Raw genomic sequence first — 21,132 nt, 5'->3', positions numbered from 1 at the left:
GTAATTCAGTTCATCATTTAGTAGTAAATAATATGATATCCTCACAATACTAAGGGCACATTACAATATTATTACAGTTTTAAAGTTTTGCAGTAATATGTAATGCAATCTATCACCATTTTCAAACTGCAGATTATGTCCTCAAAGTTAAACTTTGTCAGTGTTTGTTTTATCCAATAAGATAAAGTTATCGTAAATGCAGCCCATTTACCATTTTATCTTGTTTTTGTTTTTTTTCCTGTAAAATGAGATTTTCCAGACTGCCAACACTGGCACTAAAAGCGTGCTGTAAATGTAACCTAATACTTTACTTTAATGAGTAAAAATTGTTACATTTTTAAGAAATACACAGAAATAAACAAGACCCATCGATGAGGTTTGGGACTCATAAATTGTGTAACACTCATCAAGACTTACCTTCTTATGTAAACGCCAACAAAACAAAAAAAATACACAATAAAATGTATACGGACTACCTACCTTCTCATTAGATACAGATGTTTCCATAACAACAACTATGGTTCATAGTAATATCCAAAGCCAAACGGCTTATTTACCGACTCGAATCATCCTCGTATTCACTTTTGTTTTGTTTTTATATAGTTGTGCAAACTTGTGCCGTGACAAACAGGTTTTCATTCCTTCTGCATAGTTAATGTAAAGTTGTAACAGTTACTGTTGGTTCCTACAGCCGCTTTATTAAACATGGAGTTCTCTCTCAGAACATGGTTTTTGTGTGACTTGAAACAAACTCTGATAGGAGAAAGATGCCGCTTCGATTGCAGAAGGAGACGCTTCTTTGGTTGCAACCGAGGGACACAAAATCTCCCAAGTCAAACACGTGCAACTGGTCGCTGTGGTGACCTTTTTGTGAATAAGGAAGCCCCCAAAAGTAGCTTTTGAGTGTCTTTGGGTGCAGTTGAACATTTGCGCATTCATTTTTGTTATGCAATTACTTTCTTTAAACCAAAAAAAGTCTAAATAATTCATTTGTTAAGCAGAAGCAAACATGGCCTTTAGGTGCACTCCCTTTTTAATAATCGTATGCCAAATAAGGCTCTAGAGAGAAAAATGTCTGTTATGAAGACGCTGCAGAAATGCTGAGGTACATTCAGATTTCCAGAAGTGTCAAGAGTGTTACATATGTGATTGATTGCTCTTGTGTGACTGGTTCTTACTGGTTCATGGTTTTGTTTTTTGTTTTTTTTGTTTTTTTGTTTTGTTTTTTCCTTCGAGAGGAATCTGTTTCTGTGATAAGCTTATCAGGGCTAACACTGGAGGTGTCTGGCTGCCTGTCACTGAGGCCTCAGCCAGGATTTGCTGGTTTCACTCACATCAAGCTCTTATCAGAGTGTTTTAGGAGATGTAGGGGGTTGAGTGGAGTGGGGTCCTGTGGTTCTCCTTTATTAAATACTTAGTCGTCTTTTAAAATCCTGGGAGCCTGTAGGCAGTTTCTGAGGTGAGTTTCCCCGACTTACCGAATATTAGGTAAGAAAAGAGCCAGCGTTGGCCAGAGACAAGAAGTCGGTTATCTTCCATTTTCTTCAGTGTGTCAGTTAAAACGCTCCAGACATGTTTCAGCCTGTCGGACGTCACTCTGCAGCAGTAGGCCAGCGGAGCAAGTGATGTCATGTTTGTAGTGGTGTGCTCTAAGAGTCGAGGTTTAGCACTGAGGCCCGTGATTAATCGCGCCATGTTCAGACTTGCTCATACCTGAGGGCCGGGTTCTGCTGGTTCAAACAGATTTCTTTTTTCAGACTGATCACGTGCTGCACTAAGAGAGCAGTCGCGTTCAGAGGATAGTGATACGCACAAGTATAATTATGATGTGGAGCGTAGCGTATGATGTCTTTCAGAGTTGATTACAGTATATGCGCGCCTCGGATTCACTTTCCTCGACGCTAACAGCACCTACTTCACTCTGACGAACCTGCTTGTCTGCTTGTTGTGTCATTGTAATACGGGCTGAGGTTTATGAGCTGAAGGTGGGTGGCAGGTTTTCAAAATGCAGCCTCACACATTTGCCTTTCCCGCTGCCTTGAGTCAGCCTGGCAACAAATTACACCCGGTATCCCCCTAAGTCTCCTCACACACCGCCGCTTAAATTTATGTGTCATCTTCTAATTACAGAGCTGGTTAATGTATCCCCCCCCAGCTCCTCTTCTTCTTTCCAGTCAGTATTCTGCTGCTCTCCTATGTCAGCAGTTTTCCTCTTCTCCCTCCTCCTCCTGCTCCCTGATCATCTCCCCACTCTTCTCCTCTGCTGTCAGCTTCCCTCAGCTGTGAGCTGATGATTACAGTAACAAACAGCGCCTTAGTCTACAAATTACTACTCTGATTCAGACCCCGGTGCTGCCACTGCTGCTGTCTGTTGTTGTAGATTATTGTACCGTGCTTCAGCGCCTCAGTCGCGCCTTTGTGTGCTTGTCTCAGTCACATGATGACCTTGTCGTGACCCTCAGGCACGCTCTCGTTGGCGATACAGTGGCCTACCCAGGAAAAGCTGAAGCCCAGTTGTTCAAGTCTGTGCTTTTGTGTATAAATAGTGGGTGGGAGGAGTGGCTGCCTGCTACTGTCATGCATAGCTACCTGAATTCTGCTATTGTATAGGGACCTGCTTTCCATTTCCTGGTGTTTTCAGGCAGTGCGCGGCTGAAATTTGTTTTCTCGGTGATACGATCTTGATGTGCAGAGTCGCACGTAAAGCTACAGCGTTTCCCCCAGGAAATGATTTAGCTGAGATGGAGAACCACCCAGACCCCGATGCATCTTATCCGGTTATAATTTTAGCCAGTGTAGGAAGATCCCAACAGCAGGCACAGATGTAAAGGGACTGGGTTTTAGGGAATGTGCTCATTCAGCTTCTTGCAGATAAGTAAACTAGAAGACTGGTGTGCTCAGTATATGAAGGCCATCTAGTAAATGTCAGCCTGGCTTTGTATAAAGACTGAGATGATGTCTCAGAATTGTGAACATCAACACGCGTGAAGTGAGGGGCTGCAAATGTACTTGTGGGTCCTTCCATGTTGGCGCTTCAGATGCTTCACAGCTGACCATCTCAGATGTGGCTGAAAATATTCTGGGGAAAAGAAAGACCTCTTATAGCAATTGTGCAAACTTTCATGACCCTAATGTTGTTAGTTTCTTCTTTTTTTTTTTTTTTTTTTTTTTTTTCTTTTTTTTTTTTTTTTTTCCCTCCAAGTATTTTGATGAAGTTGAGGTGGGTTTACTTTTGTCTTGTTTTCAAATCTGAAAAGCTACTTGAGCTAGGTCCTGCAAATGTTTTAGGGTAAGTATCTAGACCTCTGTGAATGTTGACTCTCCGGAGTGTAGTTTAGTTTTATATACAAGGCATAGAATAGTCATTAAAACGGTACAAATAAGGTGAATGGGATGGATTTTTTTTTTTTTTTTTTTTTTTTTTTTTTTTTTTTTATATACCAATGCTGCTGTTTGGTGATTTATTTTAATCAAATTCATTTCATCCAAATTCAGTGTGAAGTCTGGTGCTGACTTTTCTCCTTTTTTCCTAGTTTGTTTTGGAAATTATGCATAATTCCTTCTGAGGAGTGCATCTTTCCCCTGGAACTTTCTCTTAGTGACAAAAATTGGTTCTTCTCTTCCAATCCACTATGTATGCAAGATGGGGACCACTGAGAGTTAGAAGTTTGCAGCTTTTGTATTTATTTTTCTGTTGGCTACATCATCTGAGTCCTTTGAGATTATCTGGAGTCTTCATGTTGTAATGCGCTCAAAGTACTGCAAATTTAGAGACACAGAATGAATATTGCTTTATTCAGAGGTCTTAGGAGTGATTCCTAGGACATTATCCTTGAAGTGTAGTTGTTTAAGCCTAAAGAGTGAAATCAATTACAAAAGGCAACACAAATGACAACAGTTTAAAAGCATCTGCACCAATGAAAAAAGTTACAATAAACCCATCAACATTGGATCTTTGAAGAAAACAGTTGTTAAGTTTTGATATTCTTTCAAAGAGTAATTCACCGACCAATGAATCATCACTGTGAGGGTTCAATCCATAACAAAATATCATTGGGCAAGATACCGAACCCCAACACATGCAGCGGAGTGTCAATGTGTGTTAATTCAATTTGGTGTTATTTATACATTCCCTCAAGGCACTTATGTATGTTAGAAAGCACTTGGGTAGAAAAAGCATAGAAAAGACAGGAACCAGTTAATCTACTATTTACAAGACAGGCCTCTGATATTAAAAAGATAAATCAAAGTTGCACAGCTGCCTGCTATGGTGACCCCTGGTTAATAAGAGAGAAGCTGAAAGTAACCTTATTCTCATGATTAAGAAGTTTTAAGTATCTGAGTTATTAATCACTGGATTGTTTATGCATTCTGGCAAATGCACTCATTCATTTCTTTGCCAGAAGCTTGATAACAAAACTTTGAGATTTGTCAGTTTCATACAAAGCTGCAGACACCATAGCTTAGCATAAAACCCGGAGAAAAGGGGAACAGGGAGAGCTTTATTAGCTTTTTGTACACGTTATATAAACAAGACTCGGGCTGAGATTTACAGGTGACTGTAGAGGGATTTTCACACCTTCAGATTGCTGATGTAAGCAGTTTTAGTTGTAGCTTTAGCACAGAGATATCAGTCGTCAGCTAACTCCTACTGAAAGTATTTTTGTTCTATATTTCCTGAAGGTTTCATGTTGTGTAATCCAGTTGTTTGGAAAGTTACGCTCCTCTTGCGGTATTTAAAGTTGCAGAGAATCACAGCTGTTCAGTTTGTTTACTGCTTCAGGAAAAAAAACCTTCCTTTCTTGGTGCTTTATGTTACTTAAGGTCACAACCACATGCTCGGTGAACTTCCACCCTGTGACTTTTATGTGGAACAGTCAGAATCCCAGTTTCCTCATCCTGTTTGGTTGTCCCTCTCACAGCTCCTCTTTTGATTATTCCTTTTTTTTTTTTTTTTTTTTCTTCTCAGTATGGGGCAGAGTTTCGCCGGTTCTCGGTGGATCGGGTCAAGCCCGGCAAGTTTGAGGAGTTCTACAAACTCATCCTGCATATCCACCGCATCGCCAACATGGAGGTGATGATTGGTTACGCCGACGTTCACGGCGACCTGCTCCCGATCAACAACGACGACAACTTCGTCAAGGCGGTGTCAACCGCTCACCCGCTCCTCAGGATCTTCATACAGAGACAAGGTAAGCTGATCTACACTGTGCGATTTCCTTCGCCTCTTTATCCCCCGCAGATTACGTCTTTAATACTAGTTTAAATATTTCTTTCCAAATGTCTTCCAACTGGTAAACCTACCAAACTATCAACTGTTGCATTAACTGTGTCTTGGGCTGCAATTATGGTGCTGACTAGAATCAAGTTTCCCCCCCTGAATATTTCCTGGTCCAATTATGAGGGCTTTTTGTTTACTTCATGCCAGGCCTTCTGTGTGTGTCTGTATATGTGCTTTTGTGTTTCCGGCTCTCTTATTGGCTGGATAAGTTTCAGTCTGCCTCTGTCTGCCTTGGTAAGTCCTGTGCCTGATCCAGAGGAAGCCCTCGCAGGCATATGAAAACACACTCGCGCGCACACGAAAAATACACACACGCACACAGACCAGTGTCTCGGCAGTCCCATAGAAATCAGGTCATTGAGCAAAGGCCTGTATCCCGGCATACCAGACATTACTGAGAGACAAAAGATCTGCATGAAAAGAGAGACTCCTTACCGGGCTCTCTCAGTTTGTGTGTGTGCATGTGCTGATGTATTTGTTCAAACACAACACCACGGCACTCTGAATGGGAACCAACTCCTAGTCTCTCTCGCGCACTCTCTCGCTGATCCCAACTTTGGAGAGGGTCTCGACTGCTGCCAGCCAGTCATCGAGCATACAAATGAATCTATTACCATTCACTATTCATACCCACAATCCTCCTTGGAATGTCCCTCGCTCGGTTGTGTAATGAACGGGTTCACTCCAGGGTTTTGTTTTAATTGTCAACCAGTGGTTCAAAAAAAAAAAGAGATCCACAGATTTCCAGCAAGAAACCAGGTTGAGATATTTGAGAGGCCCAATCGGAGTGTGAGTCACCGCCTCGAGAGATTAAATGGCCAGACCAAAACCAACTAACTGTAAGTTGGCTCATAAGTCATCCTGCAGTAATGTTTGACTTAAAAATAAAGGCTGATTCGACCAGTCAGGTCGCGTAAGTGTAACACCTGAAAGCCATAACTTGTGTCCTTGTGGTTTAGCTGACACGTCGTGCATTACTTCTCACTGTCCTGCTGCTTATCTCAGTGTCTATATTCCTCTGGTGATGCATTTGATTCTCATGAATATTCCCCCTTGCTGGCTTCTTCCAGAGCATTTAATACAAAGGGGAAATTCCCAGAGGAGTCTTTGCTGATAGAGATTTGGCTGCTCTTATTGTGGGAGGGGGCGTATTTAGTGCTATTGTGGTGGTGAACTGCTGATGTGGTTTAGAGGAATTTGCATTGTTGTGACTGATGTTGAAACAGTCAGAGCATCCTTATGGCTCATTTATGCTCGCTGCAGTGGTTGCTTTGGACACCAGTGATGACGCTTCATCCATTTATACTTGCTTTTAAGGCGCTTTTGTCTCAAAGTTGCAGAAATCTCCCTCCATGGGGAATCTGGGAGTGCCTGTGTAATAGAAATACCTGCACAGGTGGACATGCTGACAGTCTTGGCTTAAGCTCATCTGTTGGAAAAATTTAGAGATGCACAACTGGGCGAAAAAACGGCAAAGAGCAACTCGTGCCAACGGGTATGATGTCACTTTTGTCATCCGTTGCCGTTCACACGCAGGAGAATGGAAAGTGTAAATGGGCCCCGTCGCTGGGATTCTCTTGGCGATGTGGATGTCATGACCATGTAGTTGTTCTACTTTCTAAACTACCTGGAGTCTCCTATGAAGAAGTGCATTTGTGCTCATACCAGACTAGAACATACCTCTACCTTTGCACAGAGCCTTCCCCGCATTCAGTGTCTGATGTTGAAATTTACATCACTCGACTTTTCACAAATGAAATTGTAACACTGGTCTTTGTATAGTCTATTGTTAAGTGCTGGACAAAGAGTTGTGTGTTTATGATAGTGTGAGTACCTTGTGCCTGAGAGAAGATGCCCCTGTGACCAGTGTAGTGGCATGGGAAAGTGTGTGTGGACTGTATCAGTCAGTACCAGCCTGTTAGTGCGGGTCATCAGTGGTGTCGCCACATTACTTCTCTGTCTGCTCAGATGAAAGGAAAGGCTTCACACACTCATTAAAACAGTGTGACTCACCATCCAGTCACAGCAGGGGGATTGTGTTTAACCTCAACCAGCCGTGGCTTTCATATTGATCTAGACATGAAAATAAAATCTTAATTATAGAATTAAAAAAGTTACAGCACTGGATGGTATGTGTAGCTGTTTCATAGATGCAGTTTATAATGAAAAACTTTGAAAGCTTTAGGGAGGGGAAAAACATTAAATGGTGCCCTGACATACCAATGTTGTTTTGGTCTAAAGGGTTTATGATTAATAACTCAATCTTTGTACTTCATTGCTCAGACAGACCCTCCCTTCCAACACGTGACTGGTCATCTGTCTGTGCTTGTGTATGGGCATGTACCTTTTCAGTGTTGCTCCATTTAACAGTGGGTATTTTGAATGTGCCCATGTCTCTTTCATCTACCTGATACTCCCCTGCCAGGCTTACATTTCCATTGTTGGTAAAACTGCTTCAGCACGTGCCACAGTTTTGTGGTGATGCTGATGGTACCAGTTACCGCCCGTAGGTGCTGATGGCAGCTTTTTTTTTTTTTTTTTTTTTTTTTTTAAAGTGGTAAAACTTCACCTGCAGAGTACAGGGTTACACTTTGTGGTTTTTGTCCAAGTAGCCTCTCATTACAGGGTGCTTGTATTTAATCATAGCAAAGAGAAGATAATTGTTAACATTGTGGAGTGAACTGAGATATCTTTGATGTCCGTTTTTGAGTTTACAGAAGGTGATTTTGATTGCTGTCGTTGTCTGGCAGGGTAGACTCTTAAATACTTGCCATGCGCAAAGAATAGAGGCAAACAAGTGGGGGGGGGGGAGAGAATAGGACACATGAGAAGATAAGAGTTGGAGGAGTTCTGTATGTGGAGTTGTTCTGCTTCTCTCCAGTGTGTGAGCAGTTTGTTGTGTTGCCAACTAATGACTCTAAATTGGGATCTCATTTTGGGGGCAATGCATACAGTGACTCCTGTACCCTCTTGTTTTCTCAGCTTTTGCTTTCCAGTTTAATACGTCAGTAACTCCTACAGTGTTCCAGCACGTCTGACGTATTGTCAGATGTTTATGGTGCGCTTATCTAGGGAAACTGCAGAAGTACTAACTGCCCATTCATATTCTGTCTCAAAACAATGCAAATTAAGATATAGATAAGCCTAAGAGGGGAACACTCCTTACACTGATGTCAGCATTTCACCAGCTTCTATTTATTTTTCTTCTATTAAAGTGGATCTATTCATATGCTTTTCACTATTCTTTGTCATTAGTTGTATGGTTGCAATATAGCAAAAGTTTCAAATAATCTTGGCATATAGTTCCCAAGCTCAGGCTTCAGACTGCTCCAAATGCAAAAGAAAGGAGGTCGTCCTGCTATGATCATCTCAGCACACAGCTCTGTCTTCCTTCAGTGTTCCATTTGTGGTCAGCCAAACTCGTTTTACATTGTGGGCTACATACAGCCCACTTTATTCTTAAGTGAGCCAGTGAAACCTCCCTGTTCTGTCACTGTTTAGAAGTTTAACTGCACATTTAATCCCAGACACATCTTATATAAGAAAAAGAACTGCTTTTACAACAGTGTGTTGTAACCATCTGTTGCTGGTAGTAAATGAAAGAAATCTAGAAGCACAACAACTTTTTGTTAGTTAGCAGAAAATGACCTTTTTTATGTTTTTAAGAAATCTTTAGTAGATGGTGGGGGGGAAAAAAACTGGAACTTTTCTGTCATTTAACGGTTTATTTGGTCATGTATGAAAGGCAACATGAGAAGTCCTTATCAGTAGGAAATGATGTAAAACTCCTGAAAATGCAAGTAATCGTTCAAAAGTTATGCCCTCCTTCACATTTTCCAAAGCTTTGGGGTCTTTGTTGGGCCAATTCTGGCCCCTGGGCCTCAAGTTTGACACCTCTGCTCTAAAAGAAGACAAAGGAGCTAAAACCGCCTGGGCTGCGCCGAAGAGCAGTGCGCTATGAATCACACAAAATTACTCTAACAGAGTCTAAGAATGTAAAATGTGGAGTTGAAAATGAGTGTAATAAGTTCCCCATAAATTAACAGAAATATTAACTGACCCCTGTTGGTCGACACAACATTGGACTGAATCTATCCAAGCTGTCTCTGGAGTATAACAGGAACTGCACATGAAGGCTTTTAATGTGCTGAAAAGCTTTGAGAGCTGACAGGCTTCAGCGCCGTCTTGCAGGTAGTGGTGCACAGCTACTAATTTTCCACACTACAGTAATGACTCTAATAATCGTGATGAAGGTCTTTAATGATTTGTGTACACTGGATTACAAGCGGGGCTCAAACGAGGACATGCATGTTGAATTATATTGAAACTGTACCTGCACTTACACGATGGCAGACACAATCTGCGTCTATCCAAGCAAAGCACATTCCTGTTTTTAAAGGGCTGTTTTTTGGGGAGGGTGGTGGCGGCGGGGGGGGGCTGCAGTTGTTTTTGTAGACTATGCCAGTGGCCTGCACACAGACTAAACTTTCAACAGTGACAAGAGACCCTTTTTGGCAAAGGGCTGAAAGTTTAAATAAATAGATCCAAGGTTGTGTCTGAGCGTGCTGGGCGTTTACAGCTCCGGCAACCCAGCTGCTCTCCCCACCTGTGAAAACTGCGATCAGATACCAATATCGGCCAAACTAAAGAAAGATGTGGCACCACAGCACAAATAGAAAAAGCGGTGGACTGTATCAGCAGCTGTGCCAGTTTCAGCTGAGCTGTGCAGACATCCAGACCGAGGCTGTTACACAACAGCTTGGACTGCACAGTTGCTTGGAGATCAAAGAAAAAAGGAAAATATATATTTCTGAATGTCTCCACTTTGCAGATTTCCCGCAGATGACCTTTTATTTACTTTTTTCTCCTAACACAACTACAGAGCTGTCATGCAGTAAAGTTACATAGTAACAGGAAGAACCAATGCCGCCTGCTGAAATTGCTTGAGTGGAAGGGTTATTAATTGTTTTAGCATAAGAGTCACTTTAATCAGGTGCTTCTGTTCATTGCAAACTGTTGACATCCAAATTGTGAGGATGGGGGAGGAACATATGGGAGGTTGAAAAATCGACTTTCTTTCATCCCAGAATAAGACTTTTGAAATGAATCAAAGGAGGAGTCTTTGTCACAACAATGTGTTTTGTGGTATCTGGTGCACACACCATGCAGTGTTTGCTACTAATTTCACTTCTATTTGAGGCAGATAGGGTTGCACACGTAAAAGAGGCACACATGTTCTGCAGATATTTTAATTGTGAAGTACTTAATGAATAACTGGGCGAGCTATTCGGCTGCTTTTTCAGTCTGCAGAACAAACAGACTACATTCGAGTCCACCTGTCACGACAGTTTGGGTGAGCGTCCACCAGGATGAGATCGTCTTTGGAGGAGTGGCTAAATGATATTGAGGACCATCACAACGGCAACCAGGCCAGCCAAGCCAAGCAGTGGAAAACATGTGATGGAAAGGTCCAGGGTGAGTTAGTTAGAAGGAAATGATCTTTCCAAACAAGACTGAAGGGATTCCCCCCTAGTAAATCAGGGATGATTTTGTTATTGCCTCCACATATACTTGCAGCCAAAGTAAGCCTGAGTGTGGGAATCATGGGGATGTTGGTGATATGGGTGAGGCCCACAGGTTTGACCTTAACCAAACCAGCCCTGACCTTTCCCACTCTGGAGTCACTGTGACAAAGAGCAGGAGCTCTGCTCAAACTAAAACCACACTCAGCAACCCGCATACACGTCCCCTCCTCACTTACCCTGCCTCAGTTTTTCATGTGATAGAAAATTATTAAATTTCCGTTGTGAAATTACAGAAACACTTATCAAAGAGAAGATATTAGGCAGAATTTACCGTAAGAAGGAAAAAATGTTGTTGTGCTAAAAGGTGGTTTATGCCTTCGTGTTGATGACATAAATGCTTAAATATTACCATGGAGACGAATTTCTTATCGTGATTTTTGTCTCAAGTCTCATTTATTATTACCGAACATTACATCAGTTTCAATTTTATTTCTGTAGCACATTTAAAAAGACCAAGGTACATCAAAGTGCTTCACACAAGTACAGCAGTACAGGATTACGACAATAGAAGAACAAAGTAAATACAGTAATCACCTTGATAGCCTTTTCTTCTTTCGTAAACCACCTGCCTAGTCTTGTGTGGGATCCCCTCATTGAGCCAAAACTGCTCTACCTCATTGAGGCATAGACGCAGGTCATTGCGGGTCCTGCTGTGGTGTCTGGCACTGGGATTATCCTGGTCCTGTGTGGTGCCAGGGACATGATGGAACTGTGGAGTGCGCTTATTTCGCTGCAATTGGTGGAGTTTGGCCATTGAGTCATCACTTTGGTCTCGTTCTTGTATTTGTTGAGACGTTTTTGCAGTTTGCATGAGGCATTGTCCTTCTGGGAAGGCTAGTCTTTCTGTAGCATGGCGTGCTTGGTCTGTAGCACCAGTTTGGTACATTTTCCCAGCAGAACATTGCATTTTAAAAAAAAAAAAGGTCTATATGTTGGGCCTCATCTGCGTATATTTTCTGAAATGAGGTTCTCAATTGCATCCCAAAAGTAAACTTGTTCCAAACCAGTTACTGTAAAGATTCCTCAATGCGGGTCTTTATAGTAGCTTTTCTACATTTTTAGAGCCACTGCCTGTGCAGTGATCCTTACAGGCTCTGTGCTGCTGTTTTGGTCAACTGCAGAGATCCTGTCAGCACATCTGGCCACTCTCACACCATGGCCAAAGGGCTTCTGAGAACACGTGCATGCACGTGTGTACTTTTGTCCACATGTCCCCGTTCACAGCCTTTGATCCATGTGGGCAAGAGAGGGAGAGAGTCCCCTCAGTAATTGGCGTTGGCTGTGTTTTCCAGGATGCCTCTTTAAGCTGATTTAGCCCTAAAGACACCAGATTAGAGTGGATGTTTTGATTAGTGTAGATAATTCAGCATTTATTCCTGCCAGTGCAGCTTTTCTTTCTTTTCTTTTTTTCAGCTTCATCTTCTGTGCTCAGTTGCATTTCAGATGCCGCTCGGTGGATTAATAACTCTCATTCCAGTGAACTCCCTCGATGGCCCGAAACCATCTTTTTCCTCATTCCAGCACATCTATTTTGGTCATGCAAAGGCACTGCCTCATTGCTCGGCCTTTAGTGTGCTTTTGTGACTCCATTTGTGGTGTCATTAGGAATGACTTTCAGTATCGTCTATTGTGCTGGAACCTTAAGTACCTCGTCCCTTTGTGTTTGGCACCACAGAGCAGCCCCTGGCTCTGCGATGAAGGTTCAGTGAAAGGGGCTGCTGTGAAATAACAACCCGACACACTGCATATGGCTCTAAAGAGGAAAGAGTGGTTGTCATTTAATCTGTTTTTTCTTTCTTCCCTTGTCTTGTTCTTTGTTACAATTCTCCTCTCTTTTGCTTGCTCTTGTCCTCAGAACAGATGTAAAAGTGCAGTTTCTGCACGTATGGCAGCAAAACTATAGTATCTGATCATCTTGGTATGTGTTCAAGTATTTTACTTAAGGTAGCTCCAGCCAGTCCTCATTCTTTTCATGTTGGCGCTTAAACATGACTCAGTCGTCAAGGGCAAAGAGGGGAGAAAACCACAGCAGACAGTGGGGAGTCGCCCTGACAGTAAGACAGACAAACATGCAGGAAAGGGGGAAGGAAGGAGAGACAGCCGGGCAGGTCGAGTCCACCTCTATCCTGTGGTCTGGCTCTTGTCCTCTTCTTCCAATCTGAACCAACAGAAATTAGCAATTTTTAGGAAAATGTGAAAAAGATTAAAAGCTTTTTAGCTTTAATTTTAACAACGGTACTGGACAAAAAGACTTTTTATTAGTGCTTTTTGAAAGCTTTAAACAGATACTTTGATGTCACATCTGTGTGACATTCAGAGGGCAGCAGTATGGGAAAAGGTTTCATGGATCAGTCACTGTCAGAAATATGAAGCCTTGCCTCTACTGGGGGGGGGTCTGTGCCATAAAACCGTGTGTAGTTCTTGTGTATGTGTGGGCGTCACAAGAAAACCTGTGTGTGGCCTTTTTCTGTGTCTTCAGACAATGCTAGCTATAGTTAAAGTGTGATTAAGATCCCCGCTTCCTGCCAGGATCAGGACAGAGCGGCAATAGCCATTACTGATGGGTGGACAACAGAGCCACGGCAAACCAGCTTGCATGACGCTGTAAATCGTCTCAGCTGGCAGGAAAAAAGAGATGGATGTGCATGTGAGAATGCACTAAAGCGACAGCACAACAATGTTAACCATGCAGCCAGTCAGGAAGTGCATCATTTTATGATGACTGCACCAGAGGCCGGGCTTGCGCTTGACCCGTAACAAAAGCACTTCTTATTGTCGAATGCATACTTTCCTACGTGATCGACAGTCACCACACAGCGCTTCGCTGTGTTCTCAAGACCTGGGAGGGAAAGTCCTGGTTTTTTTAATGAAACGTTCAAGGGTTGTTGCATTTGTCAAAGCTGTATTCGTGTTTGTGTTTGCTAAGTCTCTGTTTTCATTTTGGTTTACGACCTCACTTTGAACTGCACCTCCGCTCTCCCGCGATGAAGTTTCCAGACATTGTGGGAGAGCGTCTGTGTCAGGGCACCCATCCCGAACATCTGCTTGCCACTTACGACGGGCATTTTAATTGATTTTTTTATTTTGCCTTTGAAAAGTCTGGAGTCAGCATTGCTCTTTTTGTCAACTTGTCTGAAAAGGAAAATCGATCAGATGTTTTACTCTCTCTGACAGGCACATTTCCTCGAGGACACAGCTGATTTGCAGTTCTTCATATGGGTGAAAATGAACTCCATACACAGCTGGTCTCAATTTAAAAATCCCATCACACCTCAACAGAGTGTCTGTTATGTCTACTCAGTTTTTTTTGTTTTTTAAGAAAAACTCAGGGCCTCTGAAATTGAATTCATCCTGCATGCACTTAAAGCTCTAGAGAGCCGGGCTCTGGAAATGTGATGAATGTCATGAACATAGCCGGTCCTTCGGAGACAAACAAACAACTTCCCAAGTCACTACCAGCAGCATGAACCTTCAAAGAGCATAAACGAGCTTGTCCTTTCCCCTGGTTTATGGCCGGGAAGTGGAATGAGATCCTGTCACATGTGTGACTTTGAATATCCCAACTGTATGTGGGTTTCTGTTCTCCGTTTGTGTTTGTTTGGGAGCTGTTTTAAGAATCATTTCAACAGCTTTGTTTTTGTGCTTTCAGCCTGACTCTTATACAAATTCTTTCAGGCAATTGTGACTCATGCCAACCGAACAGATAGTATTTTGGGGGGGGGAGGGGAGCATATGGAAAAATACACTATGATACTACACTCGAATGAGTAAAAGTACTACATTTTATTTTATTTTCTGCTCCCCGCTGCTGCCAGTTGCCCTGTGCATTTGTTTTCATTCAACACCTTACAGAAGTGACTATGCATGGTTTGGCTCTGATACCTAAATTTAGCACAGATTGATTTTTGTGGGACTCTGTATTCAGAAATGCCAACGTAATTCAGTCGGTACCCTAAACGTGCTGCTTTCAGTACCCAACCTAATGATGTGTTTGGCGTTGACGAAGCGGACAGAGGTGAGTGATGGCAAATTTCACATTTAATACCAACAAATTAGGAGCAAAGGAAGTGTGTGTTTGGGAAACATTCATGACCGGTTTACAGTTGTCAACATGTCTGTCACAGTTGGCAAAGTAGCTTTAACTTGTGTTTCCCTACACATGCACGTACTCGTTTGTTTCCTTTTTTCCCCTCCATTCCTGACGGCTACACCTGGTTGAAGGGAGGTTCAGGTGTGCCATACAGACAGATAGTATATGTGGGTTTGAGTTTGATCTCTGAGCAGGATGGCAAACATCTGTAGTCTCCAAAATGTCAAACTAGTCCCTCTATAACAGTTACATCCGTCAGCCTTATCTCCAGCAATGGATCAGACCTAAATGATGGATGATGATGACGATGATGATGATGATGATGATGATGAGTTCCTTCAGCCAGGACAGAGACAGACCGAGAGTGGTCAAGTACAAGAATGCAGTGGAAAATTCCCAGGCAAAGTTTGGACCGAACCGTGAGGGAAGAGGGTGAAGATTTGGGGTTAGAGAGAGCGGGGAATATGGCCGCTGGGTGGGTGTTAGTGGGTTTTCAAGGGAGGAGTCGCTGGTTTGGTGCAGAGACAGCTCGCTGCAGTTCCTCCTTAATTACAGCTCTACTGAAGGACAAGGCCAGGCATGCTCTGAGAGTGCTGCTGTGTATGTGTGCAGCAGTGGAAAACGCACACTCATTCACACATGTGAATGTTATGAACACAGCTGCAAGCTTGAGCAAAGGATTTGTCCTTTTTGAGGAAATCCCATCATCAAAGCGTGCAAGATGGCTCTAAGTGTATGCGGCAGTCTGCGGTGCAATTATCAGCTCAAAACCCTGGACGTGGCTTCAGTGTAGTTTATATTTGTTCTGTTTTCTGCACCTGGTGAAAAGCTTTTGGATTCATTTCAAATTTGAACATTAAAGTTAAAGCTACTGCGCATTTCAAGGCTTCGTGACATCTTGAGCTATAAGAAGTGTTTGCTAGCTAGCACAACATCAACCTAGTTTAGCCTCTGCAAAGAGTTATTTTGGGAGTCCATAATTACAAAGGGAGGGACTGACTATGCTTCTCGAGAGCTCAGCCACAGAAACACACTCCCCACGGGCAGAGTCGCTCAGCTAACTCCAAGTTAGCTGTGTCCTGGCTACAGAAACGGTTCTGTGGTGACCAGTAGTAGCATGGCTAACATGAATGTGATAAACAAGTAGACTGCACTTAACACCTCGCTATAAAATTTATAGGTATCTTGCAGATGCACTAAACATGTAGACTCGTCTTTCAGATCCAACTGTGGAGCAAAGTAACTTTATTTTCCTAATTTGATGACCCTGGTGAGGTCCCCGAGGCCAAAATCATACAGCGCTAAATCCACCAAACATATGGGAGGACTGAGGGGTCCCTGTTTATTATTTTTGTAAGTTTCTGGTGTTTGGTTATTGAACCTCACTAACAGTGGTGTCAGTAAATGTGAAGCTAACAGAGCATGCACACACTTAACATTAGGGTTGCCAACCGTCCCTTAAAAAACGGAATCGTCCCGTATTTAGAAACAAAAGTACACGTCCCGTATTGAGCTAATAAGGGACGCACTTTGTCCCGTAATACAGTGAGAATCAAAAGTAGTCTATAACTTTTAATGGAATTAACACTTTGTTTGAAAACATAATTCCCAGCCCCTCTCCTGCTTTGTGACCAATGAGCTGACAGCACACTTATGACAATTCGAGTATGACAAGTCAGATTACCGCTCATCTCATTGGTTGAGGAAAGGTCGCTTACGGAGAAAATACCGGAAGACAACCGATGACCACAACAACAAGCATGGCCAACAGGGAAACAAACGCCGACACTGCGGTGCAAGTCTCGGACGGCACACTGTGCCTCCATAAAATGAAGGTTATAACAGAAAATCTGTCGCTCGCTCTCTCTGTCTTTCACTCACACAGACACACCACCACATCAACTTTGCTAAATTGCTAATGAAAAACATTGATCAGGCAGCTGTGATTGAGCAACAGTGTAAATCCAACTATTTTCACGGTTGTTGTGGTCGTGATAATTTTGTGATGCCACATCGAAAAGGCTCGGATGAGCTTTCCAAAGTTCTACAAGTTGTGCCTCCATCGCTTGTGTCCAGATCACACGCTGCACAGCTGTGCTGCTCCGTCTTTTTCACCGACGTTTACGTGTTTGCGCGTGAGCAGCTGCGGTGACACCCTCACGAGCGATTGATGATCGGGAGCTGGTCGTGAGGTGTTAATCGCTTCTCGTTACCCCACGTATACTACACGACGCACGATGAAGGCCAAAATCGGGCTGATCACCAAATCGGTCGCACGACTCAAAAATCGGCTCAAAATGGGCCAAAAATCGCACAGTGTAAGCCCAGCATTAGAGCAGCAATGTTTGTTCGCTCAGAGAAAGAAAAAAAAAAAAAGGCTGCAAAAGTACAGGGAGGACTGGGAAAAGGAAAACACCTGGCTGGAAAAGTGCACTATAAAGCGCACTGCACTGTGTGCCGGTGCACTTTTTCCATAGGCATGCTTCTATTGGTGGGCACATGAAGAACATGAGGGGCGTGAAAGCTCGGGGAACCCTTTACCAATTTTTTTGTCCGCCAGGCCACGGCAGAAGCAGATATGGTATGTAAACACTGGTTTGTTTTTTTTAAACCCTCTGGTTAAGGTTAATATGGGCATGTGCAGTGAATATCAGGGCTATGTGGCCAGAAGTGTGATAATATAATTTATTTTGTGTAATAAACAAATGCAAGGATAGATGATTACAACAAATAGATCACTAATACATAAAAGTAATACATAGATGAATAATGATGATGAGTTAAGATGCGTAATCATGGGAACAAGCGGGTTTACAAACAGGAGCAGCTGATTAGCTTTAGAAAAGCTGAAATAATACCTCAACTGAAGCCAACTGTACTAAATGCACTAAATGTGCACTGTTACAAGAATATTTTTCGTTCTATTGCTTTCTATTAATTTATATAATTTTAAGTTAAGTAGGACAGAGTTCTTTTAAAGAAAGATTTACTTATATTCTCAAAAGTTAAGCATGACAGGCTTCTGTTTAAGAAAGAGACCTGTTTTACTGTATTAATGTTGTCATTTTGAGCTAAAAATAAATGGCTAAATGATCATTTGTTTCCCATATGGTCATATCACAAAGAATATGCATCTGCTTAAATCAAGTTCAAGTCAAATGGTTAAAAAATAATTTCACACACAAAAAAAGAGCTACCACACTGGGAAGGGTGAAGACAACTGGGTTGCCCGGCCCTGGCCACGAGGTGTCCCTTATTTATTTTTCAGGGAGTTGGCAACCCTACTTAACATGCACACAGTCACCAGTGTGTCTTATGCACACTGTAAAGATCACGCCTGTAGTCATTTTTGTGTCACAGCACATTTCATGTGTTGTGTAGTTTTGTTTTTCCTCTCTACGCTTACAGTGGTTGGAGCTGGTTCCGCTGAGAGGGAGTGCAGTGTTTCTTTAGGGTTGTGTACTTTTCTTGTATTCCCATGTGGCCACGCCACACTGATGAATTAAGAGGCCATTTCGTTGTTTGCTTTAAGTGGAAAAGGGGGGGCTGGATTTCTGAGTTTGAACCTTTTTTGTTGTCCCTGGTGAGGGAAAACACTCTTGTTTGTTGTTTAGCCCCAACAGATTCTATAATTGATATTTTTTTTGTATAATTTATTTCTATCTTATATCATATATTACTTATATTTTACTCACATCTGGTTGTTAAAGGGGTATGTGAGCGTGTGTGCGATTTTTAGGTAGTTAAAATACAGTACATTGTCTTATATAGGTCATGAGGCTATAACAACGAGACAAGCTGTCATGCCCATGCGACTCTGGCTGTTATTCAGCCATAACATTCAAAGTCACGATTTGATTGGCTACAATTGTGCTTGAAGCCTTTTATGATTGGCCATCACAAATCACCAGAGCCTGACAGTGGCCCCTGCAACGTGCATCAAAGTAAACCCCAATTAACCTCTAATCAAGGTGTCTTAGCTAAGGCCTGTCCATGATTTAACAGAGGGAGCTTTAGCAATATTTAAGTTATAGTGGATGCAACACTTTTTTTTTTTTTTTTAGCAGCTGTGTATTTGTCACACAGGATGTGAGAGGTTCTCAAATGGCACTTGTGCATCTTTTAATATAATCTTACAAAGGACAAACTTGAAGTCTCATAAACGTGGTTTACTTTTTGAGCCCATTTGGGGATGCAGTCAGCACCCAAACACCAATAAATTCCCACAAAGGTTTTAGGAAAAAGCCCTCCTCTTCATTTGATCTTATGAGCAGAACAAAAACACACACCGTGAGAAGACGCTGCCCACTTCTCCCAACCACCATCCCCCGTTCTCTAAACATGTGGGCCACGAGTCGGTGGTTGAATCAGGCCAACTCAGCAGTTCAGGACGGGAGAGGAAGGAAAAGAATGGAGGAGGGGAGGAATGAGCCCTGACTCTTGTCCTGGTACGAGTTGTGTCCTAGAGACTCCCTGAAACAATGGTTACTGACAGCTCATGTGGAAATACTCCCACAGACAGTTTTGACATGGTGTGTGAGAGAGAGGGAAGAGAGCAGAGGAGAGTACTGACTGTTTTAGCTGTAGCTAGCTGCGAGATGAAGTAAACTGCAAATGAAATCAGTGGAGCAAAGCAGGGGCAGGAAAAACCAAGGATATGTGTCACTGTGCACAGGAAGTTTTCTGTTATGCTGTGTGGTTGTGTAAGAGTTGATGTTTCAGGTGCTATCTTTCAAGAAGATGGAAGAAGGGGGCCTGTCCAAGCTTGCAGACCATTTTCCCAATCGCACTCCATAGCAATTGTGGTGGTGGTGGGGCACTCACTTGGAGGCTGACTGACCCCTTTTTCATGACTCACTAGAGCTCAATGTGTTTGCTCACATTAAGGGAATGGTTGAGTACGTAGCAGTGCAAATCTCACGCTGAGGCTTAAGACTGAAGCCGTCCGGCTACATCGAATGTGGACAAGTAGTCAAAGTTCTGCTTCAGCTATCGCTTAATTTTAGACAAAATAAGCACAGTTGACTGGACGTGATTGCTGCATACTCGTCTGCTTGGATAAGAATGAAAAGATCTCATTTGCTGTCCAACGCAATATTTTCTTTGGCCTTCTTTCTTTCTTTCCTTTTTTAAAAAAATTATTATTTTTTTCTACCATGAAGTACGGGAGATGAACGTCTCCAGAGGCAACTTCAAAACAAAGGCTCCCTTTTCCTGTGAGTTGATGTAAGACCCTCTCAGCACGAAGTCTTATTTGAAGAGAGGCAGAATCGCCCTTCCTCGGTTTCTCTTTGTGTGTTTCCCCTGAGCCGTCCGTTTACAGAAACAAAACTGGTGCGCAGGCAATACGACGACTTGTCCTCAGCTGTTTACACAAGAGCTGTTCTAAATTTTTCACATGCCTGTTTGTGCACTTACTTCCTTACCTGCCCGCCTTGATTGTCACAACCTCCGGTGTGTCCTGGCCTGTCTGCAGAATGTTTGTGTATCTGCATGTGAGCTCCAGAGAGACCATAATCCTCCTAGTCTGCCTGTCGTCTGTCACCTGCAGCTGATAAAAGATTAGGTTTAAAAGGTTGGGAAGGATGAAGCAGAAGGTCATGAAAACGGCAGAAGAGGTCTTCAAGAGTTCATTCGTGGTGTTTGAGATCACACAGATTGTATCATGAAGTAGCCTCTGTAAAAGAGTTCTGTTAAACTGAAAGGGTTATAGCTTGGAATTTATGTTTATTATTTTGCTTATAGGTTGATTATTTGGATACAATTAAACAAACCATGTTGGTATCGTGCTAAGTCGCAAGCAGCGGTGCAAGTTGAGGGGAAATAAGAATACAGTTAAAGGGACAGGAAGTCTATGTGTGTTGATACTTGATGCCAAAATTCTGACAGCGCAGTAGTACTTGTTCTGTTTTGGTACATTAGCCAGTGTACTGGTACGTTGGAGATTAAGTCAGATTTTGAAACTGAAATGCTCCTTCAACTCAGATTTCCAACTCGGAGAATCTGAGCAGTCTTACCAACTCAGAATTAACATCCAAGATGGCAGCAGTGAGTGTAATGGGTAAAAAAAATAGTGAAACTTCTAATCTGTGCTGTCACTGCTGTGGCTAAAGAAGCCATGCACAAAGCGCTAAGCAGCCTCTGTTCATGGAAAAAGCACAGGGAAAAACTACAAG

At 42.6% G+C, this 21,132-nt stretch overlaps 1 protein-coding gene across 1 annotated transcript in view; it reads left to right on the top strand.

The window, feature by feature from the left end:
* The window catches only part of pard6gb (par-6 family cell polarity regulator gamma b), a 37,185-nt gene that overhangs the window by 1,912 nt on the left and 14,141 nt on the right, over positions 1-21,132 (top strand). The window contains exon 2 of the mRNA XM_085262305.1: positions 4,970-5,192. Within this exon, the coding sequence (XP_085118431.1) occupies positions 4,970-5,192 (223 nt within the window). The remainder of the gene's footprint in view (positions 1-4,969; positions 5,193-21,132) is intronic.

Source organism: Mchenga conophoros, linkage group LG22 (assembly GCF_057382185.1).
Source record: "Mchenga conophoros isolate Kocher_MC1m ecotype Shallow Benthic linkage group LG22, M_conophoros_male_GT1.1, whole genome shotgun sequence".
NCBI classification, from domain to species: Eukaryota; Metazoa; Chordata; class Actinopteri; order Cichliformes; family Cichlidae; genus Mchenga; species Mchenga conophoros.
Note: the sequence above shows the minus strand (reverse complement) of the source record. Positions and strands in the feature narration are given on the sequence as shown.